The 12,146-nt window shown below is 43.1% G+C and overlaps 1 protein-coding gene across 5 annotated transcripts in view; it reads left to right on the forward strand.

Annotated features, from left to right (window-relative positions):
- Window positions 1-12,146, forward strand: part of GIGYF2 (GRB10 interacting GYF protein 2) — a 147,407-nt gene that overhangs the window by 92,565 nt on the left and 42,696 nt on the right. For all 5 annotated transcript variants that reach the window (XM_063089362.1, XM_063089391.1, XM_063089402.1 and 2 more), the window contains 4 exons: window positions 1,034-1,141; window positions 2,421-2,521; window positions 4,188-4,288; window positions 6,272-6,433. In XM_063089362.1, the coding sequence (XP_062945432.1) occupies window positions 1,034-1,141; window positions 2,421-2,521; window positions 4,188-4,288; window positions 6,272-6,433 (472 nt within the window). The remainder of the gene's footprint in view (window positions 1-1,033; window positions 1,142-2,420; window positions 2,522-4,187; window positions 4,289-6,271; window positions 6,434-12,146) is intronic.

The following is a 12,146-nucleotide window of genomic DNA, read 5'->3' on the forward strand; positions in this document are numbered from 1 at the left end:
AATACCAGAAGTTTGCAGAAGGTGACACATGACTATAATTTTGCAAGCCTCTAAAGGAAGAACCAACAAACATTTTAAGAACTGAGTGCCTCCTGAGTGGCTCAGCTTTAAATGCCAGAGAGAAAAACATAGGGAAGAGGCTGCGAAAGAAGTTAAAGTTTATACTGTTAGGAGTGGTGTGGAATAATGGCAAAACCACTTAGGTTGTGTGTCCCTTTTGTAGAAGGAGTAAGATTTACTGCCATCAGGTGCAGAGGTTGGCAAAGTCTGGCCTTGAGGCCAAGTCCAGCCTGTTGCCAGTTTTTTAAGCAAAGTGTTATTGAAACACAGACACACCCATTTGTTTCCAGATTGTCTGTGGCTGCTGTTGCCTTATAGTGGCAGAATTGAGTAGATGCAACAGAGACTATATGGCTCACAAAGCCAAAAATATTTACTCTGTGGCCCTTTACAGAAAAAGTATGTCTACCCCTGATCTAGCAAAAAAAAAAACAAACAAAAAAACCCCTAAAATTTTCCACGTTGAAACTTACGAATTTGGGAGTTTTTATAGAAGTGATTTTATTTTTTGCAAAGCGTACTTCATATGGAACTAGCTGTTAATTTGAGTGTTTTATTTTTTGATAAAAATCTTGAGGGAATTTGCCAGTTTCTGACATTTTGTGCTATTTTTTGCTCTTTTACTCAGAAACATGTCATCAATGAGTTCAGTTCTTTCTGGAGTAAATTACAGAATTTTCTGTGTGACTGTTATCATCGTAAGAATTGTAAAATGTATTTGATAGCTATTTCTTTTTGTTATTGTTGTTGTTTTTTGTTTTTTGGCAGCTGGCTGGTATGGGCATACAAACCCTTGACCTTGTGGTTACAACACTGTGCTATAACCAACTGAGCTAACCAGCCAGCTCCTGATAGCTATTTCTAATGTGTTTTTTGTGGGGTGGTGAATTGAACTTTGTCTGTCAAAGTATCAGCCTAGTGAACTAAATATGGATAAATGGGTTACACTTTTTTAAAAAAAATCTTTTTGTAGACAACAATATGCTCAGGTTTTGGCTCAACAGCAGAAAGCAGCCCTGTCTTCCCAGCAGCAGCAACAGTTGGCACTTCTTCTTCAGCAGTTCCAGGCTCTGAAGATGAGGTTGGTGGTTATTCCATTATGTGTTGCATTGCACGTGTGTGTGTGAGAAAGAGAGAAAGCAAAATTTGGTATAATGTGTGAATTCTGATATCAGAATACACATGTACAGCGCATTTTGTGTGAATGTGTATAAAAATAATATGTTGTGTGTAAAAATAATGTAGTTTTGGAAAATAGTAATTTAGCTGGAGATAAGCATTTATTTGGTCTTTTTACTCATAGAGGATAAATTTTGAGTACTAACTAAAGAATATTGAGGACTCTTGAGAAGCAATGTAGTCTGAGAAGCAATGTAGTCTTATGGAATTTTCAACAAAAAATTTGCTGTCTAGGATTTCAATTTCATGTTTACCCATGATATCTCAACAAAGATATTAATGCCACAAAGGGTTTCAATTTTCTGGAGACCAAAAGCTATTAAGGTAAGGTCTAAGGAAAAGGAAATTATGCTGGAATTCTTAAATTTTTGCATTTCAGATTATCATTTTTATTTATTTTTTATTTTTATTTATTTTTTTTTAAAGATGACTGGTAAGGGGATCTTAACCCTTGACTTGGTTTTGTCAGCACCACGCTCACCCAGTGAGCTGACCAGTCATCCCTATACCGGATCCAAGCCCGTGGCCTTGGTGTTATTAGCACCACACTCTCCCGAGTGAGCCACGGGCTGGCCCCAGATTATCATTTTTAAATGGATAATATTTGTCTTATCTCTTGAATAGGTATCAGTTGCTGCTTTCAAAAATGTTGGACGAACCTTATTGTCCCATTTAACAAAAATCATTTACATTTCTGTTTTGAGCGTTAACCTATCCTATGAGGGAAGCAGTTTAGGTGGGTAGGGTCTCCATTCTAAAGATGGACAAACTGGGACTGAGAGGCTAAAGGACTTGGCGAACATAATACATAAAACTTTAGAGACAGAACTAAAGTGCAGACCTTTTGGCTTACCGTCCAGGGCTTTTTCATTATAGCATGTTTCTTCTGTTAGTTTTATTGAGATAATCTGGATTTTTAAAGACAGTGGGTGTATCCATCATTTAGAAATCAGTATTTGCTAATACCATAGAGGATTCCAGAAGTGCAGTCATTTTGCCTCTATCATTATTCCTTTCTTGCCTGCTTTGGTAGTGTTAGGTATTAGTTAAAACAATGGAAATAACCAAATTTTTTTCTGGCCAAATAACCTGGAGGGACTTTCAGATGATCTAGAAATTCTTCTTTATTTTATTTTTGCAAAATACAAGAATAAGTTGATTTTTTTATTTCCCTTTTCCAGAATATCTGATCAGAACATCATTCCCTCAGTAACTAGATCTGTGTCAGTGCCAGACACTGGCTCTATCTGGGAGCTTCAGCCAACAGCCTCACAGCCTACAGGTAAAAATTTAGATTGGCCTTTAGTACAATTCCAAGGATATAGAATCTAATAATAATTTTATAATAAAAATTTTAAAAAATGATTCGGGTTTTAAAAATCTATTTTGTAATGAATATTAACAAAAAGTTTCATGTTGTAGTAGATCCCAGCAAAAGATTGAAGGTATTGTTGAAAATACACTTAAGGATATCTTAGAAGTTATTTAGTAGACAGATTTCTTGAATTTGAGTCAGCCTTTCTTTTTTATGTTGTTCTAACCAGTGTGGAAAAGTCTTTTTAAATTGTTTTTGATCTCTTCAGCCAGAGTGAAAAAAAAACATAAATGAAAACATAAGTAATGGTGATCTGTCATTTTTGAGTCAAGGATTGATATATGTATTAACGTGCCAGGTACCCAGAAATTTTGGAAAGAGAAAAGCCTGCCTTGAAGTAAACATTTTCCCTCATTCTCTGATATTTTTGCATCAAATTAGGAAATTTGGAGTTGGGATTTTTTTTTTTTAAGTCTTGATATTGGTGGAGCACTTTTGTTTCCTAAGGTCTGATACCTGCAGAGATGAAGAGTTTGAACCATGGATAGCTCTTACAAGAGATTATAGTTGGTGTTGAAAATTAGCAGAACTATGGGCATTGATGAAGATTTCTTAGAGCTACTGAGCCATTTAGGCCATAGTTCTCTTGTAACATCGATTCTGCAGATTATGGCAGGAGAAGGACTGATTGTCCTCCCTCATCAACTTTCCATGCTTTGTGTACCTTATTTTTTCTTGGTAGCCATTTATTGTTTGGATGTTAAAATAGTCTCAAATTTTTTGGAAATCGTAAGAACCTTATTAAACAATTTCTGTCTTTGGGTTTGTATGCAATCAAGGTCCATTGGTTTTATACAGACAATATGTATTAATTCATAAATACAGTAAAATAGGAATGTAGAAAATAGAGACTGCTGAAAAGTGGTATCAACAAATTTTGCTGGCAGTAGGAAAACAGACTCAGAAGGCTTTATCTGTTTGTTTACTGTCACATCTGACCCTACGTTGCCTTTCATGTCAGCAGGGCCAAGTGTCACTTGTGAGACCTGCCCAACCTTTCCAGAGGCCTCCTCATCTCCAGCTGTAGTACTTTCTCTCTTTTCTTTTTATTGCAATGGAATTCATATAACACAGAGTTGACCATCTTAAAGTAAACAGTTCAGTGACATTTAATACATTTTCAGTGTTGTACAGCCACCTAATTTTCTCTGTTTGGTGTGAAGTAAGAGACTGGAAATGGAAATGTATGGGTTTTGGAATCTCACGCACTGGGATTTAAACCTGACATGGCCACATGCTTGCCACGTGCCCTTGGGAGTGTTACAAAACTACCTCTGACACTTAGTTTGTTCTTCTGTAAGGATGGGGATATGTATAGATACCTTACAGGGCTTTGTGAGGATGAAGTTAGTTCCCCAATAAATGTTTTGTACTTCCTTTCCTTCTAGATGTGTTCAAAGATATTGACTGAAACTAGAGCCCACTGGCAGTTCAGTCTACTTAAAAGCAAAACAGAATGTGTATGATGGAGCATATTCAGGCACAGGGAAGCAGTTTTTTCATTATGCTTATAGATATGTGACCATGTGTGTAAGCTCTGACATCTCTCATTTTTTCCTTCATTGTCTTACAGTTTGGGAAGGTGGTAGTGTATGGGATCTTCCTCTGGACAGCACAACGCCAGGCCCTGCCCTAGAGCAGCTTCAGCAGCTGGAAAAGGCCAAAGCTGCGAAGGTCTGAAACCCATTCTTTCATGGCAGTGCATGCCTCTGGACATAAGGACACAAGCACTTCTGTTTATTCATAAGTCTCTAGCTAATTGTACTTTTTTCTTTTTTTCTTTACGTGAGAGACTTTATCATGACATAGCTATACTTTTTCCTTTTAGTTACTCTTACTTAGCTGGTATAAGTTCGTTCATATTCTATCCTTATTATGCACCTTTCTTCCAAAAAGGACCTCAAAACAATTAAAATTAATGATTGAGGGAGTGGTTAGTTGACACATTAATAATCATGGTTATATGTATGTTTAGTTACATTACTCATAGCATGAACATTTGTTATAAGTACTGTGAGAAAATATTCACTACATTGGTTATTAGACTTCTGATCTGTGGCTTGAGTTCCCACATTGAATCTTTTTTTTCTTTTGGCAGCTGGCTGGTACAGGGATCTAAACCCTTGACTTTGGTGTTACCAACACTGAGCTCTAACCAACTGAGCTAACTGGTCAGCCCACCACATTGAATCTTTATATTGGTGTTTATTTACATTTCCTAGTATCCATACATACAGCTAAAAAACCCAACACTAACATTATTAGATCCTGTGTTCTGTTCACATTTTGTGGAAAAGCTAGGAATCTTGAATTTTGATTTTAGTACTTGCTAGAAGAGGATGTCTGTATCAACACCTAGTGACTTGTGATAATTTCTGGGTTCTCATATCTCCAAGTGAGTCTTGGTACTATTTTATACTTAATGCATTCTTATCCCCTGTGGTAATGTCAGTTTCCTTAGAGTGCCCAGAATGTGGAAAGATTCATGGTTAGGGTCTGTCTTTATAAATGAATGAGAGGCCATACAGTTTTGAGTGTCTTCTAGTTCCCTAGTGCTTTGTGCTGGGAACACAGAGATGATGAAAGATAGGGTCCTTCAAGGAGTTTGCAGACTTGTGTGTTGTAGTCTAGGTTTCCCCAGACATAGACTAGTAGCACTTAAAATTACAGGGTGGTCAAGAGTATATGGGGTAGCTACCCAGTTGGAGAGGTAGGGATCAGGAATTGGGTGGCACTTTTGATGGATAGAAATACCTGAGCTAATTTTCACTTGAAGAATAGTAGGATTTAGCCTAGTTGAAGTGTTTTGGGATGTCAAAGTACAAGAAGGTGAAAATTAAATAGTAGTTGAAGGAAATACAACCAAGAACATGCTGGACTTGGGAAACAGCTAAGTAATTTGGTCTGGCTTGGAGCAGTGGTGCGTCTGAGAAATAAAAGATGAAAGAATAGACTAAAGACGAGGAAGGCCAGTCATGAGGATCCTTGTACATATCACATTAAAGAGTTAGGATTTATTTTTAGGGTGAAAAGTGCTATTGAATAACTAGAGAATGTGGGCAAAACTGGATGTTGGGATAAAAGACACTTAGGAATGTGAGTGAGAAAAGTGAAGGCCTAAAATATAGTTTTGACAATGGGACCAGGGAGTAGGTGCTGAATTTGATTAGTATTTGGGAACTGTAAATGATAAGCTTTGTTAAATGATTGTTGTTTAAAGAACTGTGAAATTTACATACTGGCAGCTTTACAACATTGCTGTTGAAACCTTCTAGCCACACTGTTAGATCGTCAATCAGAAAATTCTTTGTAGGGATGAGTAAAGAAATACCATCCCAAGAGAGTTCTGATGTTACTCTCATACTGGCCATTTTCTATTCCACATTTAGCAGAAGTGGTGTAATGGTAGTGTAGAGTGAGGAGATAGGTAAAAGTGGGAGGAAAGTGCATTCAATTTAGAAGAGCATAAAACTGTTCTGATTACTGTGCCATATCAGACTTTAGAGTTTTTTCAGGGTTCACCGAGTTGCAGTACAAATAATTGAGTGAATGGTGGTGTCTGCACATTCCAGCTTCTTTTAACAATACTGGTCAGTGCTTTTTGAGTGTTCCTATGGTTGGTTTCAAGTTTCTAAGAGTGCTCTCATGTAATTGCAGCTAGAGCAGGAGAGAAGAGAGGCAGAAATGAGAGCAAAACGGGAAGAAGAGGAGCGGAAGAGGCAAGAAGAACTCAGAAGACAACAGGAGGAAATTCTTCGCAGACAGCAGGAGGAAGAGAGGAAAAGGCGGGAGGAAGAAGAGCTTGCCCGAAGGAAACAGGTATATCTCTGGGAACTCTGACCATTGGATTAGCGCTTGACAAGGGCTTTCGTACTGCTCAGTTTCATCATTTCACAGGTACTGGTTGGTACTCCACTCCTGAGGTCAACAGGAGTTAATAGTAGGGTTGGAATTAGAACTGAAAAGGACAAGTCGACACCAGTTGACGATCCACAGGAGAGAGCTCGTTTTATTAGGCAGCACACACACATATATATATATAGGGCTTTAAGGGAAAGCTGATTGGTTTAAAATACAATCCCTATTTAGCATACCGCATGGGGCTTGGGGGGGAGCTGATTGGCGTTTAATTTGCGCCAGCGGGAAGGAGAGTGCGGAAGAGAAGGGCAACCAGTGCCATGATGGGGTGCGGCCGAGGAGGGCTTATGTGATCAGGGTGTGATCCCTTGGGGCATTTGGGTTCTTACATTCCTCCCTTTTTCTTGTTTTAGGAAAGGGGATGTTGAAGTCATCGAGCTACTTCCTGCTGAACTGGGGCGTTGTGAGGGGGGGGCAAAGGGAGGAAGGTACATAAATACCCATTATGAAACCCCAAAGGAGGGTGGAGAAACAAGTAATTTCAAAAGGGGAGAAGTCCATAAACGTTCCTTGAAGCCACAAGTCACACATGCACTGGTTCCATTGTTTGTAGTCAGAGGGGGCAACCAGGCGTTGGTGGCGAGGGCGCGTAGGAATGCGTTTCCTCTGTAAGGTGGTACCTCTTCAGCATCGGCTGAGGCGCTCATGAGATGAGGCGAGGGGTTCATCGGTATCTAGGAGCTGGTAGTTTCTAAGTAAAAGCTGGTTAAAGGCCTGATTAGAAATTTTTCCCACTTGGGCTTGAAGAATGATGCAGGGCAAGAAAAGGCAGGTTATGAGGAATAACAGCATTCTTCTCCAAGGAAGATGCAAGTATCTCCTTTTTCTGCAGTGAGGAGGTCTAGTGCTCTACGGTTTTGGAGGGTGACCTGAGCTAAAGAGGTGATTTGTCTCTGTAGAGAGGAAAGAGATTCGGCAGTGGAAGTTAGAGCCCCTTCAAGTTTAGTATTGATGTCTTTGACCGCCCATAAACTGTGTCCTAAGGCTCCTCCCGACAGGCCGGCTCTGACAGCTGATGTTGTTAGGGAAATACCAACCATGATTGGGAGGAAGGCGGCCACTTTTTGTTTTGAGGGTGGATGAAGAAGATAGAACAGTTCTGGATTGGAGTACAGAGTGAGTTGAGGGACGATGGTGACAAGAAGGTATGGGACAGTAAGATTAGACTGGATGGAGGTAGAGAGGGTTCCATTGCACCAGAAGAAAGAGCCTGGTGGGGTGAAGGTGTGGTTATAAATAGTTGAGGAAGGGAAGCGTTTAAGGGGACGGCCGCCAGGAGCGGTCACATGAGAGAAAACAATTTCTGGGAGAGAGAGAAAGATGAGTGTTTCAGAAATGATCTGTTGCCAGGTGTAAATGGGTAACCCTGGGGAGCTAGCAGAGGGGCCTGAAAGCTCCCTGGGTGAAATGAAAAGAACAGGAGAAGGCCAAGGAGAAGGTTCATGTCTCCGGAATTGGGGGTAAGGCTGAGGTCCGGGATAGGCGGAGTTTGAAAGGGTCAGTAGGATGAGGGATACACTTAAAAGAATGGTGTGTTAAGTTCTATTGCAGCTTGTTATCGGAGTTCTCGGTGGCCGAGGGCGGATCCTGAGTGTAAGGCTTCAGCCTGGAAATATGAATCCATGGAGTAACATGATTACCTGGCAGGGCAAGTTTAGCAGCAGTTGGAGTGCAAAGGATGACAGGACATGGGCCTTCCCACTTAGGGGTTAGGGGGGTTTTGGGTTCCGGGGAGTGTAGAATACTAATTGGCCTGGGCTGAGTGAAAGGTTATTTTTGGAAAGTGACGGATCTGGAAGTAGCCAGTCCTGGTACTTCCATAATTCGGTGCGAAGGTGGGAGAGCAAGGGTAAGGCCATGGTGGGTGGTATGGGTCCTTCAGTTGCTGTGATCCCCGGGGGTAGGAGGGGCCTACCATACATGACTTCAAAAGGGGAAAGATTGGAGGGCCTTTTTGGGAGAGCTCTGGTCTTGAGTAGAGCGAGAGGTAGAAGACGGACCCAGTCAAGGTGTAATTCCAGAGACAATTTAGTTAGTATGTCCTTTAAGGTTCTGTTGGTTCTCCCTACCTTTCCAGATGCCTGAGGTCGGTAAGGGCAATGTAGGTGCCAGGGGAGAGAGAGTGACTGGGAGAGTTTTTGTATTATCTGGGCTGTAAATTCAGGTCCATTGTCAGATTGAATGGAAGTGGGCATCCCAAATTGTGGGATGATTTGGGAAAGGAGAGTCTGGGCTACGGTGGAGGCCTTTTTATTGGATGTTGGGAATGCCTCTACCCATCCTGAAAAGGTATCAACAAACACCAAGAGGTATTTGAGGCGCCGGACAGAAGGCATGTGCGTAAAATTGACTTGCCAGTCGGCCGAGGATGTGAGACCTCTGGCCTGGTGGGAGGGCTATGGCCCAGGTTTGAGAGGGGTATTAGGATTGGTACGCTGGCAGATTGTGCATGAGGAGGAAATGTTTGGCAAGAGGGCTTTGTCAGATGGGGTGATTGAGAAGAAGGCTTGTAAAAACTGGGATAAAGCTTGGGGGCTAGAGTGAAACAGGTCATGGAGCAAGCGAAAGAGAGAGGACTTATCATCATTAGGCGGTTGAGGCTGAGAGGATGTCTGTGAACCTTGGGAGCCGTATGGAAGAATGGGAAGTTGGTTTTGTGTCTGTGGGTGCGTTGCCGCAGTGCGTGCGGCGAGGTCAGCCTTACAATTCCCACGAGTGATTGGGTAATCGTCCCTCTGGTAGGCTCTGCAATGAATGACTCCTCCTCAATTAATGTGGAGATTAAAGCTGAGTTGGTGATTGTGTTACCCTTGGTGTTAAGCAGACTGCATTCTTTCCATATGGTGGCATGAGAGAGAAGTATATGAAAGACATATTTGGAAACTTTTGAAGGCTTTCTACGCAGCTGTGCAAAGGGGTGTTGGGGGAATCTGGTATAGGCAGTAGGGTTGCCGGATTTAGGGGCGGGCAGGTAGTGAAGGATAGGGCAGGATTTTCCAGAAACGAGGATAGGAGGGTTAGGATTCTGGAAGGTGGGAGGGATTGGAGAGCCTTATAGGTACGGAGGTTTTTGAGGTGATGTGGTGAGAGAATGGTGAGAGGTGCCCCAAATGTTAATTTGGATGCCTCCTAATGCAGTAACTGCCCCACTGCTAGGGCTCTTAGACAGGGTGCCCAGCCTCATACAGTGGGGTCCAACTGTTTTGATAGGTATGCTACGGGGGCAAAGGAGGGGCCATAATTCTGTCCTAGGACGCCTAGAGCTTGTCCCGTATTTTCATGAACATAGAGGAAAAAGGGTTTAGTTAGATCAGGGAGATGAAGTGCAGGGGCTGTTAGAAGGGCCTGCCGAAGCTTGAGAAAAGGGCGCTGAGGTGAGGAGAGTAAAGGTTCTTCAGGAGGACCCTTACTCATAGAGAGGTCGGGCTAGCAAAGAGAAATTGGGGATCCATGCTCTGAAATATCTGGCTAGACCCAGGAAAGATAGGATCTCTGTTTTGGTTTGGGGGATGGGCAGGTCAGTAAGAAACTGTTTTCTGTCCAGGGTAATTTCCTTCTTTCCCGGGGAGAGGAGAAAACCAAGGTAGGTTATGGACGGTAAGGAGATTTGGGCCTTGGCGGGTGACACTCGATATCCCCTACCCGCTAGGAAGTTAAGCAAATGGGCAGTGTCAGGTTGGGATTGTTCCCATGAAGGACTGCATAGAAGGAGATCGTCCACATATTGTAATAAGGTGGACTCTGGATGGTTTAAGTGAAAAGATTTGAGGTCCTGTGCTAGGGTCTGCCCGAAAATATGAGGGCTATCCCGAAATCCCTGTGGCAGGACCGTCCAAGTGAGTTGTTCAGAGTGACGGGAGTAGGGGTCAGTCCATGTGAAGGGAAAAATGTCCTGAGTATTGGTTTCCAGGGGTATGGAAAAGAAGGCATCCTTTAAGTCCAGAACCAAGAAATGAGTAGAGGTCGCTGGGACCTTGGAAAGAAGAGTGTATGGATTTGGTACAAGGGGGTGAATGGGAATGACAGCGGGCGTTAACAAGGCGGAGATCTTGGACGAGACGAAAGGCGCCATTAGGTTTTTTTACAGCGAGTATGGGAGTATTGAAAGGGGAGTGAGTGGGACAGAGATACCCCTTTTTTAATAGGTCCTGAATGATGGGGCTTAACCCGAGGAGGGCTTTTGTAGTTAATGAATACCGAGCCTGACAAATATATTTGGAAGGGTCTTTTAGTTTTATGCGTACAGGGGAACACTGGGCCAGAGCAGGGCTGGCAGTGTCCCAAACTGTGGGGTTAACAGGGTGCGTTAAGATGGGTAAGGACTTCTTTGGAGGGGTGGGATTAGTAGGATCTTGGGCTTGAACTAGCGCTAGGAGGAAGGAAACGGGGGAAGAGGAAGAGGACAGGGGCAAAGTAATGGAGACTTGAAGCCGTGATAGAATGTCCCGACCCAACAAGGGGACGGGGCATTGTGGCATGACTAGAAAGGAATGGAAGAAAATGGATTGAGTGCCTTGAAGGCAGCAGGTTAAAAGAGGGGTTTTTTGGGGAAAGATTTGTTTACCTCCTACCCCGACTATAGGAGAGCTGCTGGAGGTGGTGGGGCCTTTATATTCCCTTAAGACCAAAAAGGTGGCTCCAGTGTCCAGGAGGAAAGATATTGGGTGGCCGTCCACAACCATGGATACCCTGGGCTCCTGCTTTATTATAGAGATGGTCGGGAAGGGCCCAAGGCTCCATCAGTCCTCCTCAGCGAGGCCCACCTTAGGTGGTGTCCACGGTTCGGGGGACTGTGGGGCAGTTGGTCCCTCACCCCTTCGGGTGAGGGTGCAATCAGATCCCCAGTGTCCCTTCTTTTTGCATTTTGGACAAGGAGTGGTAGGTGGCCTGGGGGTGGGGCAAGCCTTTGCCCAATGCCCTTCCTTTCCACATTTAAAGCAGGCTCCAGGTGGAGGCTTAGAGGTGGAGGCTGTGGGAGGGCACCCAGGGGGTTTGATAAGCTGGGCCAACATCTGGAAGTTGGCATGGTCGGCCTTTTGTTTTCAATGTTCTTTTTCCTCCTCCTGATTATGAAAAACCTTGAAGGCCACTGACAGAATTTCGGTCTGAGGGGTTGCAGGACCCTGCTCTAATTTTTTAAGTTTAGTTTTAATGTCAGGGTAGGATTGGGCCAGGAAATAGGTCATAAGGACATGCCGGCCATCTTCTGAGTTGGGATCTAAGTTAGTGTATTGTTGAAAGGCCTGAGTTAATCTATTGAGGAACTCGGAGGGAGTTTCTTCCTTTTTTTGGACAATTTCTTGAATTTTTTGGAAATTGACGACCCTGCGAGCCGATTTTTTGAGGCCAATTATTAAGCAAGAGGCAAAACGTTCTCAAGCCTGGATTCCCTTGGCTGTGTTATAATCCCAGTTAGGTTCGTGTTCTGGGACTGCTTGGGGGCCTGGCGGGTGATTCGGATTGATACAATGGGTGTCAGTGGCATGGGTTTGGGCTGTATCCCAGACCCTGCAGCGTTCCTTGGGGAGGAGGGTATTGGCTAGGAGCATGAAGATGTCATGATGTGTGAGGCTGTAGGCCTGCAGGATCCATTGGAATTCTTTAATGTAGGTGG

The sequence above is a fragment of the Cynocephalus volans genome, chromosome 1 (genome assembly GCF_027409185.1).
Source record: "Cynocephalus volans isolate mCynVol1 chromosome 1, mCynVol1.pri, whole genome shotgun sequence".
NCBI classification, from domain to species: domain Eukaryota; kingdom Metazoa; phylum Chordata; class Mammalia; order Dermoptera; family Cynocephalidae; genus Cynocephalus; species Cynocephalus volans.